General features: G+C 37.4%; 3 protein-coding genes and 1 long non-coding RNA gene across 6 annotated transcripts in view; 1 reads left to right on the top strand and 3 right to left on the bottom strand.

The window, feature by feature from the left end:
- Positions 1–2,231: 2,231 nt before the first annotated feature.
- LOC112190943 lies at positions 2,232–10,381 on the bottom strand. The gene is made up of 13 exons (XM_040514372.1): positions 9,446–10,381; positions 8,272–9,277; positions 7,444–7,651; positions 7,126–7,281; positions 6,898–7,026; positions 6,717–6,796; positions 6,534–6,612; positions 6,373–6,421; positions 4,005–4,056; positions 3,682–3,762; positions 3,274–3,361; positions 3,023–3,124; positions 2,232–2,903 (listed from the first exon to the last, which is right to left on the bottom strand). Exons 1-13 carry the CDS (start codon positions 9,522–9,524, stop codon positions 2,541–2,543), a joined length of 2,472 nt encoding a protein of 823 aa, XP_040370306.1. The 5' UTR covers positions 9,525–10,381; the 3' UTR covers positions 2,232–2,540.
- LOC112190088 lies at positions 4,770–6,156 on the top strand. 2 transcript variants are annotated; one of them, XR_005806328.1, is made up of 3 exons: positions 4,770–5,054; positions 5,135–5,300; positions 5,790–6,156. It is a non-coding gene; the product is annotated as an uncharacterized LOC112190088 (long non-coding RNA). The 2 variants fall into 2 exon arrangements; XR_002932236.2 differs by having other exon boundaries at positions 4,772–5,054; positions 5,135–6,156.
- A 133-nt stretch (positions 10,382–10,514) lies between the features above and the next one.
- Positions 10,515–19,663, bottom strand: part of LOC112185567 — a 32,753-nt gene continuing 23,604 nt past the window's right edge. For both annotated transcript variants that reach the window (XM_040514371.1, XM_040514370.1), the window contains exon 12: positions 10,515–11,101. In XM_040514371.1, the coding sequence (XP_040370305.1) occupies positions 11,053–11,101 (49 nt within the window). In that variant the 3' untranslated portion in view covers positions 10,515–11,052. The remainder of the gene's footprint in view (positions 11,102–19,663) is intronic.
- On the bottom strand, positions 13,434–17,205 carry LOC112184872 (probable disease resistance protein At4g19060). The gene is made up of 4 exons (XM_040514373.1): positions 14,440–17,205; positions 13,947–14,151; positions 13,637–13,789; positions 13,434–13,517 (listed from the first exon to the last, which is right to left on the bottom strand). Exons 1-4 carry the CDS (start codon positions 15,426–15,428, stop codon positions 13,500–13,502), a joined length of 1,365 nt encoding a protein of 454 aa, XP_040370307.1. The 5' UTR covers positions 15,429–17,205; the 3' UTR covers positions 13,434–13,499.

Below are 19,663 nucleotides of genomic sequence, written 5' to 3'. Positions count from 1 at the left end.
GTTCAGCTTGTTCAGGTAAATCATCCTAAAAAACAACACAAGATTAGGGTTAGTTTCGGAGCGAAAAAGGCTACCACGAAAAGCTATTAAATTTCTGAGCGTAGTCGCTTCCAAGAAATTAGGGATTTTCTTAGAGTAGTCGCTTCCAAGAAAATCTGATTCCAAGAGGGGTTTTGGATTAGATCGAAACAACGATGTATGTGGTCGATTGTTTTCTTCTCAACAAACTCTAAGTTTGGAGGACTCTACAAGCTCCAAGCTTGGAGTGAGCACGAACCCCCACAGTTCGGCTTTTGGTCTCCCCTATAAAGAAGAAAGGGGGTAGAAGAAGGGATGTTGGAAGTCCCCGAGAAAAGAAGAAGAAATTAAAAAAAAACTTCAAAAACGGGAACTTTTAGAAAAATTACCTTAAAAAGATGGCCGGAAAACTTGACCGAAAAGTGGCCGGAAGAGTCGCCGGAAAAGTGTTGACCGGTGTTGACTGATGGTTGACCGGGGTGCTGACGTGGCAGATCGGAGCTGACGTGTGCTGACTGTGTGCCTGCGTGGACGCTGACGTGGCAGCTGACGTCAATGGGCCGCGTTGCTGGGCTTCTGGGCCTAGGGTTGACAGGAGGTTGACGTTGACTGAAGCACAGGTTCAGGCGGCGGTTTGGTGGTTCAGGTGGCGGTTTGGTGGTTCAGGCGGCCGGTTCACGTGGTTCTAGGCCGGTTCACGTGGTGATTTTTCAGCTCCTGTGATCTAGGGTCCGGCTGCAGCTGCTGGTGAAGTTTGGTAGCAGTAGGTAGGGAGGAAAGCTTCGAACCGGGCAGAGGGACTTTCGCTACTTCCGGTGGCAGGTTCAGTGGTTTTCCGGCCGGTTCTGGGGGTGGGGCCGCCGGTTCTGGACTCCTGGAGTTGAGATCTTCAAGGTGGGCGGAGGTGGTTTCTGGGATTTGTAGGCTACGAATTTAGGATTTCAAGGTTAGGGCTTCGTGCTGATAACGTGTTTTAGGGAAACGAGAATTGAGAGGAATTTGCTTTGTCTTCTCATTGATAATAAGGGCCTCTTTATATAGAGGATTACAATGCATAGAGTTGGAATCATACAAGGAAAGAGAATCTCTAGATTCTTCTAATTGAACCCTATTACCACTAGGTCAAGTAACCTAGAGTTTGGATTAAACACAAATAGAGATATCCTTAAACAAAAAGCTTATTTAGAATAACAAATTTATTACCATCATCATAGTAAGAACAGTTTTGCCAGAAACCAAAAACAAGTGGCTTTGACTAAGTAAAAAGTAGCTGTCTGGGATTTAGGCGCCTTAGTTTGGGATTTTACTTTACTTTTACAAAAATCAGTTTTTTTTTTTTTTTTCTAAAAAAAAAAAATTGGGTTTTAAGATGTTTGGTAAATTAAAAAAGAGCAAATTTCAAATTACATCCCTTAACCTTTATATCATAAATTACATGTGTCCCTACACTTTTAATTTCATCACAGATATCCTTGCACTTTCAATTTCAATCAATTTTATCTAATCCTTAGCTTTTATGCCAACTATTGTATAATATATCTTGAAATTTTGGTTAATTAGGATTACATCCCACATTAGTAAATGATCTTAGAAGGCAGCCCATTGAAGCAAAATTTCCAATTTACATAATATTTGACAAAACAACTAAGGATTTGATAAGATTGATTAAATTTGAGAGCACATGAATTTAAAAATGCAAAGACATAACTGAATTAAGGTTTAAAGGTTGGAGATATAAAATGAAATTAGTCCCTTAAAACAGCATATTTAATTAGAAATTGGGTCGAAGATTGTAAAAGCAATCCAAAGATTACTTTTAAACATTGTTGTCGATCAATACACCCTAAAAACTATAAATTCCAACAACACCCTCACTCTTTGTAGAAAATAACAACCATCCCTCTATGGCTATATCTGCTTCTGTTCTCATCGTGAAGAAACATTGGGCGCGAATAACTAGGTTTCCTCCAGTGGCAGGAAGAATAGATGGTTACTATAGATATCATTTTTTTTATGTATTAACAACACCTTAAAAGTATTATTTACGAAACTAAAAATTATTTTAATTCAGTACTGATTATTCTCACAACGCAGCATTTCTAAACTAACATTTTGTTAGTAGGATGTCTTCATCCACAAAAACCTTATTTCTCAGGGGATTTTTTTTTTGACACTTTTTGATTAAAGACTTAGACCAAACAGATTCAATTAACTTTTAGACTAGGCCTGGTGTAACGTCCCGAACCTTAGACGTTCACTCATTCAGTAGTTATTGGACGAGAAACGACAATCGCTCACGTTTTACTTAAGTTTCGGTACAACTTGTTTCTCTGGGATTATATCTGACAAACATAACCAAACTATAGGAGAAAACTCACTCCACACCCTGTAGAACTAGGGGTGTTTGGAACTGCTTGCTTCTTCAAACTCCATTTCCTACAGTGAAGTAATATTCAGCATTGTCATCACAATAGGGGATGTCTCACCAATCTTCTCACGTCATTCAGAGTAATCTTCAGTAACTAATTAATGTCATCCTCCTCAAAGATTTTAAAGCTGCTTGCTGCACCAATTTTTTTATGTCCTTGAGATTTCTCTTCAAGCTCATTATCATCAATGAGGAAACTTGATGTGCTTGCTCCACCACTCTTCTTACGTCCTTCAGCATTGTCATCATCAGCAGTTTCTGACCCACAGGGTTGCGATGAGTCATGGATACTTCTTGCTGAGTAATCTTGTTTAACAAGAATGTTAACTTGACAGTTGTAAGAGATTTCAATCTCGACTAAACCATCAAGTGGGGTTTTTTTCCACAGTACTCCATCGATCATCATGTTTACAACCTCAACTGAATCCTCAATAAACTTGAAGCGAATTTCTCTTACCTAGCTAGCAACAAAATATAAGGTTAACTACTACCATGCAATGAAGGCATCCTCAACTTGAAAGACAATGAGCTCTTAACTAAGTACTGAACACACAACAATTTTAAATGATTTATGACCTGATCAAGGCGAATCCACCTTTTCTTCTGGGAAAGTAAATCATCTTTTGAACCAATAATTTCAAGATATCCATCATCTATGAAAGATGAGGACAGGCCTCTCTGTAATTCAATTTCATCAACCAAGAAAATTTTAATTGATAAGTTCAACAAAAAGTAGTAATAAAACACGAAAACCTGATTAAATTTCCAATCACACAAACAACAACTATGTATTTCACAGAAATAAAAACTAAAAAACATTCACGTACTGTTTGATCTTTCTTTATATCTGCTGTCGTCCAAGGAGTTAGCCCACCAAGAAAACTAGGCAAGTTAAGACAAACAATTGATCTGATGCTGTATGTCAAAGAAATAACTTTAGAATGATGAACTTCAGTTTTGTATATATGTCAAGTATGATTTGCTCACTACCACATTATGAGTATTCCATGAATTCCAATACATTAAACTTATCCAAGGTGAAGGGCTGAATGTAGTGGTGAGCAAATTTGTTCCGACTTCTCAACAATTATTTTCTTTCATTTCACGATCATATAAATGGAAGCAATGCAAAATAAACTGATTGATTCTTGAATTAAGTGATCATATTTTAACTAAGATGTAAATGTTCACATAAACAAAAGTAGAATAAGGTGAATTGGATTTTGATAGTTTACCTACTAGGAATGCTAAGCAACTCCCACTGATCACCATGATGTTTCAAAACCTCTACTTTTGCAAGTGCGATGCTTAAGGTCCTGTACATTAGGGAAATTAAGTATATTCTTATAATAAAAGAAAAATGTACTAGAAACATTAATCTAAAATTACTAAAATTGAATTAAATTAATAATTTGATATAAGATGTTTATATATTCATGAAAGGCTTATCTATTGATATAGCTTGGCTTGAAATACAGATCATAACGTATCAAGTGTTTGTTATGGTAGGATGAAAGCAGGAAGCTCTATATCATCTAAATTGGCTTGCAATAACTACCTTGAAGTATGACGAAAGCGGGAAGCTCCATACAACCTTGGGTCATCGACTCCTACAGAAAATGGGAGACTTTTTTGCTAGAACATGTTTACGTGCTCTTCTATTTAACAAATATTTTGGTTTCACTATTTTGAGTATTTTCTAACTTCCCATGAAGATACAAGTATTTTTGATATATTCATTTTTGCATTTGAGCTTTGCATTGCCAAAAACAAGGTCATCAATATGGTCTTATATTGCATCAAGCATATTGACTGTCCTAAACTCCTAATTCAAGCAAAGCTCTAATCTCTGGGTGAATTCTTGAGATTGAAACTTCCTTTGCTACAGTATCTTGGATATAGATGCATAAACTAAACCACTTTCAAATAGTTACATACACTATAACAAATTCAGTTTTTGTTTAAGAAAAGCTAGCTCTCATTAAAAGTAAACTTGATAATAAAAAAAGTAGATACAAAATGTGGTTTACCTGTTTTCATATGAAAATTTTGGTAGCAAACAGTAATATAGAGACTTTTGCATCAAAACTTTTGTTACTGAATCCATACATAGTTACCAGTTTAAACTTAATACAACATAAGCGACACAATATTCAGCATTTAAACAGGACATGCTATTATGTGTTGACATATTCATACATTTACTTATGTACAAATGCATGAAAAAGCAGTGGCGGATCTACATACTGCCTTGGGCGGGCTGGAGCCCGTCCGAAAATTTTGGGTCTAAAAAAAAAAATAGATATATACTTAGTTTTTTTTTTTTATTAGGTATGGTCCCGTCCTAAACCCACTCCAAACTCCACTACTCCAGTCGACCTCTCCACTTCGTGTCTTCGTATTCGATTCCTTCTCCAATCTCCAGTTCGTCGCCTCCAGTCCTCCTCCTCTAAACTCTAGCAGAGCTCGGCTAGTCGGCTTCTCCACTTCAAGTCTCAGAGATCAAGAGTTCAAGACATCAATAGTTCAGTCTTCCTCCCCAAAGTGCTTCGATTCCTTCTCCAGTTCGTCGCCTGACTCGCCTCCAGTCCTCCTCATTTAATTGAATGTAAGATTTTGTTTAATTGAATCAATCCAATTTGGGGCAATTTCTAGGGTTAAGGATTGATGTGAAATTCAATTTCGTAGGTTGTATTGGATTGATGATTTCATGGATTGAAGAATGAAGGTTGTCTCTTGGTCTGGAATTCTGGAAATCTGGTATGCAGCTCTGGTTTCTCTCCGACTTCTTGGTTCTGCAATTTCTGGGTTCTGCAGTTCTGGGTTCTGCTTCTACAGTTCTGCAATTTCTTAGGTAGGGCTGGTGTGTTCTGTTCATTCACTTCATTGTGCATTAGTAATTAAGGTGGATTTGGGATTTTGGGTAGGTGGTTTTATTCATGATTGAATGGTGGAAAGAATAATATAAACCAGCTAGTGTTAGAGTAGAGAAACATATATACTTGATGTCTTGATCAGTTGATCGATTACTAAACAAGAAAGTAGGGACTAGGGACCAATTATAATATTATATAGAATGAGAATGAGAAATTTCCAGCTTTCTATTTAAGCTCATCATCTTTCGCAATTCACATATATATAAACCTCCAGGGGCCAGGGCCAGCTAGTTATAGTTTATTTGTCTTTGTCTTTGCACCATCAACATGCTCGACCTAATCACTATTGTCAGCTTCTTTCGTTACCAACAACTCTCTTTCATATAATTTATATTGTGGTTTTTTATTTTTGTTAAATTAGTTATTATGAAAAGTAGTTAATTCAGAGTTAATTTCTTAATTTATAGGTGTTAGAGTAAAATGTCAAATCATGAGCCAAAAGCGAAGCGATCAAAATTCATTGACTCATGGTTTAAAAGAACAAATGTTGAGTCTTCAAGTTCAAATGTGGTTTCTAAACCTTCCATATCCTCTCCAAATTTTGATGTTGAACCCCAACCTTCCATTCCTGAACCACAAAATAATATCAACGCTCTTGAACGTGATCCTGAATTACGTTGTGCCATATGGAAATTATCTCGCACGTTGTGCCATATGAACGTTGATCCTGGATTTTGTTTTTTATTTTTGTACAGATATGCATTTGAGGGGTAAGGCTCACTACGTCCCCCCCTGACTAGATGTACATTTTTTTTTAATTTATAAAATTCTCTCGCACCGTCGAGATTCTCCATAATATATATATATATATATATATATATAATTTTTTTTGTTTAAGAAATCCAGCCCGTCCGAGGTTCCAATCCTGGATCCGCCATTGTGAAAAAGAATAGAAGATGCATGAGATGACTGTGAAGTTAAGGAAATAAAAAGATTTTCCCACCTTCTAAAGAAAATAAGATTAACAAGGGAGAAACTCTTACGGCTTACCCAAGCTGAAGTAGTTCCAAAATCCTCCGTATATTAATGTCGGATTATCCTGAGAAAAATAAAAGGTGCTAATTAAAAAAAAGATGCGTCATTCACTGTAAACTCACTAATGATCTCACGATCGTAAAAAGGATATTAAAAAAATATATAAAAAGGTAAACCTCGAAGTAATGTAATAAATGCAAACAATAGGGTATTTGTTGATGAGCTGTCGCTTTCACCTTAATGAGGATATGCCAGCTGAAATCCAATTCATAAAAATAACGAGAACTTAGTTTCAGCAAACTACTGCTCACCAGATAGTTTTTCCGAAAAAGATTATATTACAGTATAAGTTTCAGTACCCGTCTGTTTTCATCTGCTTTGCATGATTTAGTACCATCCCCAAAATCTTGTTCACCGGTACTTTATCAGCATCAAACTCCTGGAATTTAGCAAAACACATATATGGTACATGTGGAAATTAGATAAGTTTAAATGCTTTAATAACTTGATTAATACACAAATTAATGACAAATCTCTTACCCATCCAAATGAACTTGCAATGTTAGCTTTGATTCCCAATGCTATAGGAACAATGGAGGGTGAGCCTGGCAATTTTAGATCACAGATAACTCCCATAAACCAGTTAGCAAAAACATCCCCGCCAACAATCTGAGCAGCAATATATGTCAGAAACATACCACTGGAACCACAAAAGTTAATCACAGAAAATAGAAAAAAAAAAAGGCATTTTAGGAATTTGTGACTCACCATAATTGTCATCTTCTTTTGAATCTCATCAGCAAATTTATGTCCTTTGCACTTAAGATTTTCGAGAATGCCATAAAACTCTTTTAGCGCCTTCTCTGGTTCCTCTGTCTTTATCTTTTGCCTATTAATGAAACTCTGGTCTAGAACAGCAACAACCTTGAAAACAAAATATACTTTCAGCCCATAAAACCAAAGTCAAAAGGCATGCATGATTACAATTATAAAGCTTACATTTTAGTTTCACTAAAAGTCATAGAATTGAAAATGCATTTTCAAGGAGCCACAGTTATCCAGCAAAAAGTAAGAAAAAGAAAGAACCGGATCTTGATTAAGCTGATAGCGAAATTCTTCGAGAAGTCTTACTGCAAAGAATTCCATTTTTAAATCAACAAACACGAAGACTGGGCATTTTGGTATGTCAGTTTTATCAGCAATCCATTTTATGTTCCTTTCGTTGACTGGAACAAATATGTATGAACGATGAATAAGAAATTCATGAGGTATCAACATCTCCTTCAGGGCAGACCTACAATATTGGCACTTTTTTTTATTATATGTAGATATAAATTTGGTATTGAAAACTTAACGTGTTTCATAAGGTCAGTCTCTCCCCCCCCCCCCCCCCCCCCCCTGTTTTCCTGATAAATCCATGATAATGAGGAAAATTTTACTAATAAAAAAAAGAGAAACAAACATTTAGAGGAGCAACATTAAAATAAACAACAAGAAGAGTCCACAACCAAATGGAAACCAAAATAACCAAAACGAAAGTTCCCTGAGTTACATATATATAAAATATTTAGCTTCACAATAGGCTTTCTATCCCTGATGGGGTAATGACGTATCCCATAAGCTAATTTGGTAAGAATAGCTCTTAGGTTTTGTGTCTCAGTTAATTTCTTTGGTGTCCTCAAGTGGAACTCACTAAACTGAAGCAGCTATGCCGGAGATGACAATGAGTCATATACAGGACTTTATGTAAAGGAATATGAAGAGAGCTGTAGAATTGGAAGAGGATAGAGATGTGGGAAGAAAACAAATGTTAATAAAATAGGTTTGTTCTAGAATGAATTATCTAAAGTCCTCTATATATGTATACATAATCATAAACAACAGAAAGAAAAGGCTAAAAGTTAAACCAGGTACCCCTTATCATCAGTCTCACTAATCCGTTTTTCAACTATTAGTTCTGCGAGTGCCTTAGCAATTGATGGTAGACCACCTATTTGATCCAGAATTTCATTCTCAATCTTCTGCACTATTTCCCAATTTGACATGCTAAAACGTTTTTCTTCACCGAAACCTTCTGCTTTCGTTGTGACAAAGGACCTGAAGTGCATCCAGCACCATCCTTTGTCCCAAGGCCTAGCAAGAAATACATTATTCTGGCCTACCATGTCTTGAGCCACCTCTCTTATCCTACTAGTGACAATGACCGCACCACCACAATGCTTAGGTAATCCGTGTGATAGGCAATCACCAAATTTCTCACCTTCTGGAAGATTATGACCTATATCCGAGTAGAATTCCATAGTATGCCACACATCATCCAACACAATCAGATACCTTTTAGCCGATAAAATATGGTTGAGCCTTTCCAAGAGTGAATCAAGGCCGAGTCCAGAAATACTTGTTTCTTTCTCGCCCAACTTGTCAAGTATGCATGTCACAATGCTGATGCTGACCCAAGTGGCACTAGCACTATCTACTAGTTCTTTTTCTTGGATTATATCCGACAAGCATAACCAAACTATGGGCGAAAACTCAGTTGAGACTCTATGAAAAGTCAAAACCTCTTGCACCATAGTAGATTTACCCACGCCAGCCATGCCTACTATTCCAATTGGAGTAAATCCAACTCGATCTGTATCAACAAGCAATTCATGAATCTCCAGTGTACTTGCATTAGGAAGTACTACTATTTCTTCTAAATTCTCCTTTACAGCCACTTTCTCTTGAGTAAGTAGTCCCAAACGTTTGACAGTGTTGTTCCTCTCTTTCTGCTCCCTTGCATTAGAGACCAAAATCACAAACTTCCTTTTCAGTGTGGTCAACCGCCTCTTCATCTTTAGGAGGAAATAAACCGTGGAAGGACTGTACACTAAAACCTTCTTGTTGATCTCCCTGCCCTCATTTGCAAAGATTCGACACTCTGCCAATGCGTAATTGAGCTCAGACGGATAAGCATTAGCCCGAACATAAGTACTCATTTCCCATGACGCATTCCATGGCATCAACATTTCTAAAGAAAATGGAATTATCTGTGTGTTTACCAAGACACTTTTGATTGCTTCAAAATAAGAGAAGAGATTCATAGCACCTGATAATTCAGACTCCGAATCTACAAGAGACCTCAAAAATTTTTTCCACAGAAACTGAGCAACAACGGCCGCCGCCATTCCCTGTCCTTCCTTCAAAAGAATCAACACATCAGTCCAATCTTGTTAATCCAACTAGGTCTTCTTTGACATGGTTTGGACAGTTATTCCAAACTAAGCTTAATTAGCTGACCATCCTCCTGTGATTGAAAGTAGACCTTCTATCAACTAGTCTAATTGAGAGAGTTGACTACCCACCTATCAATCTTTGAACTTAGAATTGGTAACGTGATTGCCAACCCCATATCTCAGTCCAACTTGGACTACAAAATAAAATAACAATTCTTAATGAGGATCATTGTTGCTGTTATTGTTCTTTTGACAAAGATTCCAGCTTCAGTATATAAGAAGCTGATGACATGTCCATATTTCATATGATTTGATTCTGTAACTACAGATCAGAAAACAAGACTCTTACAAACAAGTGAGGGAGATAATCAAATGCAGAACAGTCTATCTAATGCAGGTACTGATGGCAATCATGAACAGAAGAGGTAAGAAAAGATAAAACAGAATCAATATAAAACTTATCTGAACGTCGCCAACACATTGTGAGAAAGTTCAGTAAAAAAAAGCCTCATTCGTAACTCCTAAATCACCAAACAATCCAATTACTGAGTCCGAAACGAAAGCATTGAAGACATAAGCTTTGGATGAATAGAGAGACCGGAGCAGTAACTGAAGGAGGAAGAGATGATGGGTTGTATTGATAGCACTAACATGGGCAGAAATGCAGAGGTGGAGATGGGAGACGCCAACCTCCATGGCAGCACCTCAGTGTGTTTATGACTGAAATTTTTATAGTTACTAGCCTACTCCACCGAATAGTAGGAAAGACCGAGTGTTCTTGTTTAAATTGGGCCTGGGCCGAGGTTTAGTTTTTTGGAGGGTTAAAGGATCCAGTAATGTGATTTATCGAGTTGGATCTTGATGCTTCTTGTATTTCAGTATGTCAGCTGAGAGCTCTTAGAAAAACTAGTACAGTGATTGATTATTCCCTAGTTCTTCTTGTATCATATTCACCGATCAATCAAATTGTCTTTGAATAAAAAAAAAATTGGGAAAAAAAAAAAAGGTATTGTGATTTTCTCCGCAGTAATCTGAGTAGTACCTATATATGGTCATGTTTTCCATATAAGCCTTTCATACCCCCGTCTTTGCCGCGTGCTTAGTTCAGTGTCTCGACATGGCCATCAAGTTCTTGAGAGTACGTACTCTTCAGAATTGTCAGCATGATAAGGGATTTCCGAAGGGGCTTGTCACCAAACTTTTCATGTTATTCAAAATTCAAAAGTACTCTTCATGAATCAATGTCATCAGTCTCGTGGCTCTGAGAGTGCTCTTTAGTCTTTAGCCTCATTATCATCAATAGTGAAGATATTGGAAGTACTTTCTGCACCAAGCTTCTTATATGGCTATGAGTCATGGATACTATTTGCTGAGTAATTTTGTTCAACAAGAATGTTGACTTGACGGTGGTGAGAGATTTCAATCGCATCTAACCCATCAAGTGGGGATTTTTTCAACGGTACTCCATCGATCATCATGTTTATAACCTCAGCTGAGTCCCCAATAAACTTGAAGCGAATTTCTCGTACCTAGCTAACACAAATATAAGTAGTTACATTGACTACTACCATATATGCAATGAAGGCATGCAACAAAGAACTCTTAACTAAGTACACACTAAATACACAACAAAATGATGTTGATAAGAAACAGCGTTGTATATAAACAAAAATTTAAGATATTGTGTATGACCTGATCAAGGCGAATCCACCTTTTCTTCGGACAAAGCAAATCATCTCTGGAACCAATAATTTCAAGACGGCCATCATCTATCAAAGATGGGGTCAAGTCTATCTGTAATTCAATATTATCAACAAGGTTAATGTATTTAATGAGTGAAGGTAGTAACATATTGTGAAAATGTACCTGATTGCAATTGCCAATCACCGAAACAACTTTGCATGCACATACAGAACTAAAATCCACATCCAAAAAAAAAAAAAATACTTACACTTTGATCTTTCTTCACATTTGCTTTTGACCAAGGATTTAGTCCGCCAACAAAGCTAGGCAAGTTAAGACAAACAATTGACCTGATGCTGTACATCAAAGAAATAACTTCAGAACGATCGATGAAACTAACTCTTGCAGACTATGAGTTTGGCTGTGACTAGCAAGCATTACCAACATAATATATATGAACCGCTACATGAGTTTTACATGAAATCCCAAAACTCAAACTCAATCAATGGCTGAAAATACGGTGGTGAGCAATTCTATTCTGACTTCTCAACTATTTTTTTTCATTTAGTGATTAAAATTGAAGGATAAAATGATCATATTTTAGTTCGGTAATTGTTAAAAGTAAACAAATTCAACCAACAAGGTGATGTAAATTTAACAATTTACCTACTAGGTATGCTAAGCGTTTTCCACTGATCACCGTGATGTTTCAAAACCTCTACTTTTGCAAGTAACCTGTTTAAGGTCCTGTAATATTTGCGCGCACGCGCACACACACATATTGTTAATAACTTAATACATAAAACAGAAAGGACAATTGACAGCACAGAGAAAATGCCAAGCATGAAACTCTATAAATATCATCTATATTGGCTTATAATATCTACCTTGAAATGTGGCGAAAGCGCAAAGCTCCATACAATCTTGGATCGTCAACACCTAAAGAAAAATAAAAGGACTGGCTATTAATCACAATATTATTTAACAAATATATATATATATATATACTTCCACTAATTTCTAACTTCCAATGTGTGTGTGTGTGTGTTGAAAATCCTTTAGTTCTGCCCAAGCAAGCACATCCATACACACTAGAAGCTGTTTCACATATATATCCTTTCAATAATTTCTAACTTCCCATGAAATATATAAAGCTTTGAAATCCTTTAGTTCTGCCAAAGCAAACACATCCATACACACTAGAAGCTGTTTCCAGCATATTGAGAAATCTCCTAATTTTAGTATAGCTTTGATCTCTTTTTTAATACGAAACTGAACCATCCTTTGTCTACACCTTCGATGTAGTTACACAAATTCATATCCGTGCACAGTGCACTACAACAGAGGTTTTGGTCAGAGCAAAGCTCCAAAAGTTAATGCTCCCACAAAAGTCTAAGAACAAATAGTTAAGCTGATCAAAAAACATTATTGTAAAAGCAACAGTAACTAAACCTAGTAAAATTCATTCACCAACCGTGTTTTGATTTGCTGTTTTCAACACTATTTTTAATTCAAGAGAAAAGTGAGATTAGAGAGGGAGAAATCCTTACCAAAGCTGAAGTAGTTCCAAAATTCTCCACGGATTATTGGCTGGTTATCCTGAGAAACAAGATATGCAAATGAAAAACACATACCTCATTCACGAAAAAATAATCGGTACAAAAAAAGAAAAAAAATCAATAATCAGTAAAGCAGCTAAAGGAAATTTCAAAGTAGTGTTTGTAAAAGAAAGAATTGAAAATCAAAAACAAAGAACTGAGCACTTTTTTTTTTTTTTACCACATTTTCCATATTTGGTTTGTGAACTGGATGACATAACTGCAAACAATATGGTATTTCTTGATAATCTGTAGGAATGGCGGCTTCCATCTTGATGAGGATATGCCAGCTGAAAATCCAATATATGAATATAATAACAGTTAAATTTCTTCAATGCCACATGGTCCATAGGAAAAGAGTAAAGTTTCTAGAGTACCTATCTGTTTTGATATGTTTTGTATGCTTTAGAACTGTCTCCAATATCTTGTTCACTGGTTTCATTGCATCAAATTCCTGGAAATTAGAAAACAGAATGTTGTGTTTGGAAATTACACCAAATAAGCTTGCAAGTTTAAAGTAACATTTTTTATAATTAAGTTGATTATACAAAGACTAATAAGAAATCTCCTACCCATCCAAACGAAAATGGAATGTTACTTTTGATTCCGAGTGCAATGGGAACAATGGAGGGTGAGTCTGGCAATTTTAGATCGCATAAAACTCCTAAAAACCAGTTAACAAAAACATTTCCACCAACAATCTGAGAAGCAATACATGTTTGAAAATTAACCATTGCATCCAAAGAAAAAATTAAATAAGGCAAGTTAGGAATTGTGACTCACTATAAATGTCATCTTCTTTCGAATTTCATCAGCAAAATCATGTCCTTGACCCTTAAGCTTTGCTAGAGAACCATAAAACTCCTCTAACGCCCTTTCTGGTTTCATTGGCGAACATCTTCGCGTAATGAAACTCTCATGTAACACAGAAAGAACCTAGAAAATGAATTATAGTATAAGCAAACTTCACAAAATGACTTGCAAGGTTACAGTTCAAAGATTAAATCCTCTATAATTTATTAATTGGACTAATAATCATAGAGTTGAAATGGCTTTTGAAGGAGTGACAGTTATTAAGAAAGAAAAAAAATACCTGCACACGATTAAGCTGGTAGCGAAAGTCTTCAGCTAGAGCTCCTATAAGGTCGCTTTGGAAATCAATAAACACAAAAACTGGGCATTTTGGCATGTACATTTTATCATGAGCCCAGTCGAAATTTCTTTCGTTGATCGGAACATACTCCCATGAACAATCAATAAGAAATTCACGAGGTATCAACATCTTCTTCAGGGCAGACCTACAAAATTTGGAATGTAAGCCATTTTAATTCCTATTGGTTCTGATTGCATGCAGATATTAATTCTGGGGTTCAAAAATGAATGCAATTTATAATCAATAACATAAATTGAAAAGAGTTCAAAATTTTGTTATAGTCCAATACAGGACAACATAAAACTAGATCATGAAACAGTTGAGTTGTGAGATGGAACTGATCAAAGTCAGTGATCTATATAAGCAAGTTTAAAATTATAGATCCATCAGATAAAAAGAAAAAAGTAAAAACTGATAAACAAGACTACCGTACCTATTATAATCATTCTGACTGATCTGGTTTTCAAAGATTAAGTATGCGAGAGTTTTGATCATTAATGGCAGACCACAAACTTGATCCAGGATTTCATTATGGACCTTTCTCACAGTTTCTGTATTTGACATGCCAAAACGTTTTTCTTTACCACACCGTAATCTTTCATGGAAGATAAAGCTGTCGAAGTATAACAAGCACTGTCCTCTATCCCAAGGCGTAACAAGAAACAAGTTATTTTGGCCCAAGCCAACCATATGTTGAGCCACTTCAGTTATCCTACTAGTGACAATGACCGTACCACCACAGTCCTTGGGCAATCCGTGAGATAACTGATCCCCAATTTTCTCACCTTCGGGTAACTTATAAGATAAATCTGAACAGAACTCCATAACGTCCCACACATCATCCAACACAATCAAATACCGTTTACCCGATAAACTATGATTTAGCCTTTCCAAGAGCTCGGCAATGCCAAGGTCTTGCCTCGCTATGGAAATCTCCAACATTTCGAGGATACATGCCACAATGCTAATGCTGATCACCTCATGACTGGCAGTGACATTTGGTCCCTGTTTTCTACCTTTGATTATATCCGAAAAGCATAACCAAACTATGGGATCATATTCAGACCACACGGTTTTCAAGACATTGTGCACAAAAGTGGACTTACCGACGCCAGCCATGCCAACTATCCCAATTGCTGTAAATCCAGTTCCAGTTGGATCACCAACAAGCATGCGGGAGTCCTTAAATTCACTATATATCCCTACATTAAGAAGTGGCACGTTTTCACTTGAAATGTTCTTTACCTTCTCAGCAAATGGCAAACATTCTTCTGCCACACTGGTCTTCTCTTTTGGTGTAGAGATTGATGGGCTGGGTGTGTTAGATATAGGTGTTTGGTGTTTTTGCCGTTCATGCACCAGACTGGAGACTGCAGACTTCCTTTTGAGCATGGTCAGCCGCTTATGCAGAGTACTTTGCATATCCCCACCATATCTAGAGCCACTTCTGGTATCCTACTAACCACAATGACTGCACCACCACCATCCTTAGGCAACCCATCAGATAACCGATCCCCAAATTTCTCACCATCACGAAGCTGATAGCCAAGGTCCCTATAGAACTCCATATTATGCCACACATCATCCAACACAATTAAATACTTTTTACCTGATAAAAGGTGGTTGAGCCTTTCCAAGAGCGAATTAAGTTCAAGGCCAGAAATACCGGCAGTCTCCTCCTCCCCCAACTTTACAAGTATAAGTTTCACAATACTGATGCTAATGCTGGCCCCACTGGCACTATTAGTGTTGTCTACAACATTATGTTCTTGTATTATATCAGACAAGCATAACTGAATGATAGGAGAAAACTCAGAGAGCACAGCTGTCTCTTCCACAAGTCTTTGTACTAAAATGGACTTAACCACACGAGCCATGCCGACAATCCCAATGGAAGTAAATCCAATTCCAGCTGCAGAGCCACCAAGCAAGCCCAAGAGCTCAACCATAGTTGTAAAGTCTTCTGAATTCATTGCAACAGAAAACACCACAGTTTCTTCTGAATTCTTCTTTAACACCACTATATCCTTCTCAGTAAATCCCAAACATTCCACAGAGTTTCTCCCTTTTCGCTCCCTCAAGATAGAAGTAGGTATTGATGGGCTCTCAAGCACCAAAGTCTCAAACTTCCTTCTCAGTGCCGTCAGCCTCTTCTTCATCTGTAGGATGAAAAAAACAGCGGAAGGATTCAACGGTAAAATCTTCTTTTTAAGCTCCCTGCACTCCTTTGCAAAGATTTGGCACTCTGCCAGTGCATAGTTGAGCTCCAAGAGATAAGTATTTGCCCGAACATAAGTATTCACTTCCCATGATGCATTCCATGGCATCAACATTTCTAAAGAAAATGGAATTATCTGCGTGTTTACTAAGATATGTTTGATTGCTTCAAAGTAAGAAAAGAGACTCATAGAACCTGATAATTCAGACTCTGGGTCCACTAGAGACCGCAAGAACTTTTTCCACAGAAATTGAGCAACATCAGCTGCCGCCATCGCTTCTGCTTCCTTCAACAGAATCAACACTACCCTCCAATTTTGTGAACCAAGCTTAGCAGTAAGAGCTAGCTAGGTGGAAACTGGGTCTCCTTTCACATGGTTTTGGGGAGTAGTTCCAAACTAAACTAAAATTAATCAACTAAAACTAGACTTGCATCAAGTAGTTTAATTCAGAAAGTTTACTCATTCTAACAATCAATTATTGAAGAAAACTCCAAAATAATGAGGTCAACAAGTGAGCTGTCTTACTCTCACAGAATCATATTCCATTCCTTCAGCTTTGAATTAGGGAACGTGATGGTCAACTCTATCCCCCTCCAATTCCCATTTAAAAAAAAGAATCAGGGATCATTGTGTTGCTGTTATCTTTTATTAAAGACTCAAGCTTGACCATCCAAGAAACTTAATCAAGCATTATCAAAACTAGTCTGTAACTACAAACCAGAACACAACACACTCACAAACATTAACACAGTACAACACTATCAAATGCAAGCCCTGATTAAAGTGAACAAGCTAAGGAAAAAAAAACAGAAGCAATGAAAAACTTATCTGAGTTCGTCATGACAAATAGCTCCATTGATTTGTAACTGGTAAAGATATAAGCTTTGGATTGGATGGGGGCAAAGTAAGTGGCGGAGGAAGAGACGGGAGGCGCCACCACCATGGGGCAGCACCTCCAGTGTTTTTAATCTTCAGTTAACTTTTTCACTGTTATAAAATATTCTTTATGAGTTTCCAAATTAATTGGGCCTGGACCGGGTTTGTAGGCCGGGAGGTTCCAGTTAATCACTAGGTCGATAGAGCTGTCTTTTCGGTGATTAATTATTCTATGGTGCCTGAGTATCATTTTGCATTGCCTCAAGCAAATAGAATTGAGTTACTTTTATAAGTTCTGTTGCAATGGGTAAAAATAAAATTATAAGGGATTAATCAACAAGTTGTTATGGGAATCAATGATATGTAAAGAATCGAAGAACAAGTTGTTTCCACACCTCCACCATCAATCATACCTAGTTCCCTCAGTCACCCTTCGACCAACACCGAGACCACAAGTCCACAGCCATTCCTCCCTTTCTTCTAACGAAGCCCCAACCCACCTCTCCTCTTTTCTCATCTCTCTCTCTCTCTTCCCATTTTTATTTTCTTCACCAATTTTCCACCTTTTCAAAGAATTTCAAGGAAGACTCAGAAGGGGCTCTCAGTACTTCACATCATGTGAGAGTTTGATTTTGGAGTTAGGGTTGTTAAGCTCTAATTCATCTTGTACAAATGTTGATGCTTTAATTCAAATAAATGTAATTTTCTTTGTGTATGCTTTAAATCTAAACCAATAAAATCATGTTTCTAGGCTTTATCTCCTTTTGAAATTATATCGTGGGCAATTGTGATAAATAGATTTTTTTTTTTTTTTGTGAAATAAAGAGTTCATACCAAACAGTATGACCCTGGTTCATAGATTCGAATAGTACAAAAAATGGACTACTCTATTTGGACAATGATAGCGCAGAGTAGTCCATGCTAACAAAAACACCTCACCTCGTAGGCACTATATTCTACCTAACTTCAAACACCGAGCACGCAATTGTGGTACATTGAAGCTAAGTACTTCTATAAAGGCTCATAGAGACACTTATACTAGCATAGACATTATTCTAAATAGAGCTAAACTAAACAACTAGTGTCTCCTTCCCTAACGGGAAAGGAAGTATCAACAACTAAACAATAAGAAAAAAAAAAACCCAATGAACATTCTGAACCCAAGAAGATCAAGCCCAAAAATTAACAGCAACACTCCAGGCCCAAGTAACAGTCCAAGAAGCCCATCTAGGGAAAACCCTAGTTGCACCTCAGGTAGCCACCAAAACAACTATGCCTCCATCTGAGATACCAATTCCGGCCGGCCCATCAATCCAACCAGCCCTGACCTACTTGCCGGCCACCACGCCGCCACTATCGTCCCCGAGGAATGGAAGGTCCAAAAATGGCCTTCTCCACAGATTCCCAATGTTAGGTCATCCACCACCTCAGCAACCACCGCACCACTAGCCTCTATCACAGCCTCCCTGCCTTTGTGGCCTCTTGTCAGTGCATCGCCCACTAGACGACATTGTATCTCTATCAAAGCTAGAAAGAATCCCACTAACACCAGCTAATCGAGGCTGAGCCAAAACCCCAAGAGGCCATATCGACACGATCGTCCCACCATCATAAGCCCAAGAGGGCAGGCACTCACTAGGAGGAACATGAAGCTCTTGTAAGGATAGAATGCAGCATTGGATCAAAGAGATCCAATCGAAAACTGAACCAATGTTAGGCATAACAGCCAAATCAAACACTACAGTAAGAGACTACACCAGGACGAGCCTGGCAATCCGACCGGTGGCTGAGAATAGTGCGGCCATCATGCCCAGCTCCTCTAATAGACGCCTCTAGGGTTCCAAGAGGGAGAGGCATCAAAGCTCTAGTCATCGTATCTTAATTAGTTATTTGTGATGAATAGATTGATCAATTGACAACTTATTAATCTTGTTCCATCTAGAATTTGAGTGTGGCGATCATTAGCTGGATTAATTGTAGCTAAGCTTGCTTGGGTCTCTATTAACTTGCATTCTAGGCTTGTAATTTTGGATATTGCGGCCTTAACCGTCGTAATGCCCAAGTTAGAAAGCAGGGCCGATCCTGAGATTAAGAATTAAAATGTGGCCTCCGATACATTTTTTTTCTTTTGCCAAATAACAATACAAAATTATGTATTTTGAATAAAATAAAAGTAGAATTAATTACAAAACAAAAGTATATGAATTTTTGTTCATCCATAAATTTCTGAAATACAAAAAATAGTTAAACATAAATTTATATGGAAAAGGAAAAGAAAGAAAAAGGTGGGTTTGGCCACTGGGTCCACTAACGAGAAAAAAAAAACTTAAAAAGTTGTTGATTCATGGACATAACTATAATCAGAGACAATCGCATGAGAGGGATTCTATACATTGATGATTGGTTTGTGCCTTACTCGCCCTCTTCTTCCTTGGGTGAGTGTCAATCAAACCAAGTGGCCTCCCCCTCTTCCTTTGGGGAGCCACGGTCTCAACCACACTTCCACTAAGTGTGGTTGCAGTGCCTCTATCTGCAGCACCGTGCCCCTTGTTGGGAACTTCT

Source organism: Rosa chinensis, chromosome 2, assembly GCF_002994745.2.
Source record: "Rosa chinensis cultivar Old Blush chromosome 2, RchiOBHm-V2, whole genome shotgun sequence".
In the NCBI taxonomy this organism is placed as follows: Eukaryota; Viridiplantae; Streptophyta; class Magnoliopsida; order Rosales; family Rosaceae; genus Rosa; species Rosa chinensis.
The sequence above is the reverse complement of the archived record's forward strand: the minus strand, read 5'-3'. Positions and strand labels throughout refer to the sequence as shown.

Excerpts from the sequence above, each read along its gene's own strand:
- LOC112184872 (XM_040514373.1), bottom strand. The coding sequence starts at position 15,428 with ATGCAAAGTACTCTGCATAAGCGGCTGACCATGCTCAAAAGGAAGTCT. Across the intron at positions 14,152-14,439 it reads AGTCAGAATGATTATAATAG|GTCTGCCCTGAAGAAGATGT; the intron begins GTACGGTAGTCT and ends CAAATTTTGTAG. Across the intron at positions 13,790-13,946 it reads ACCAGCTTAATCGTGTGCAG|GTTCTTTCTGTGTTACATGA; the intron begins GTATTTTTTTTC and ends TTCATTTTCTAG.
- LOC112190943 (XM_040514372.1), bottom strand. The coding sequence starts at position 9,524 with ATGGCGGCGGCCGTTGTTGCTCAGTTTCTGTGGAAAAAATTTTTGAGG. Across the intron at positions 6,797-6,897 it reads TTGCAAGTTCATTTGGATGG|GAGTTTGATGCTGATAAAGT; the intron begins GTAAGAGATTTG and ends GCTAAATTCCAG. Across the intron at positions 3,125-3,273 it reads ATATAAAGAAAGATCAAACA|AGAGGCCTGTCCTCATCTTT; the intron begins GTACGTGAATGT and ends ATTGAATTACAG.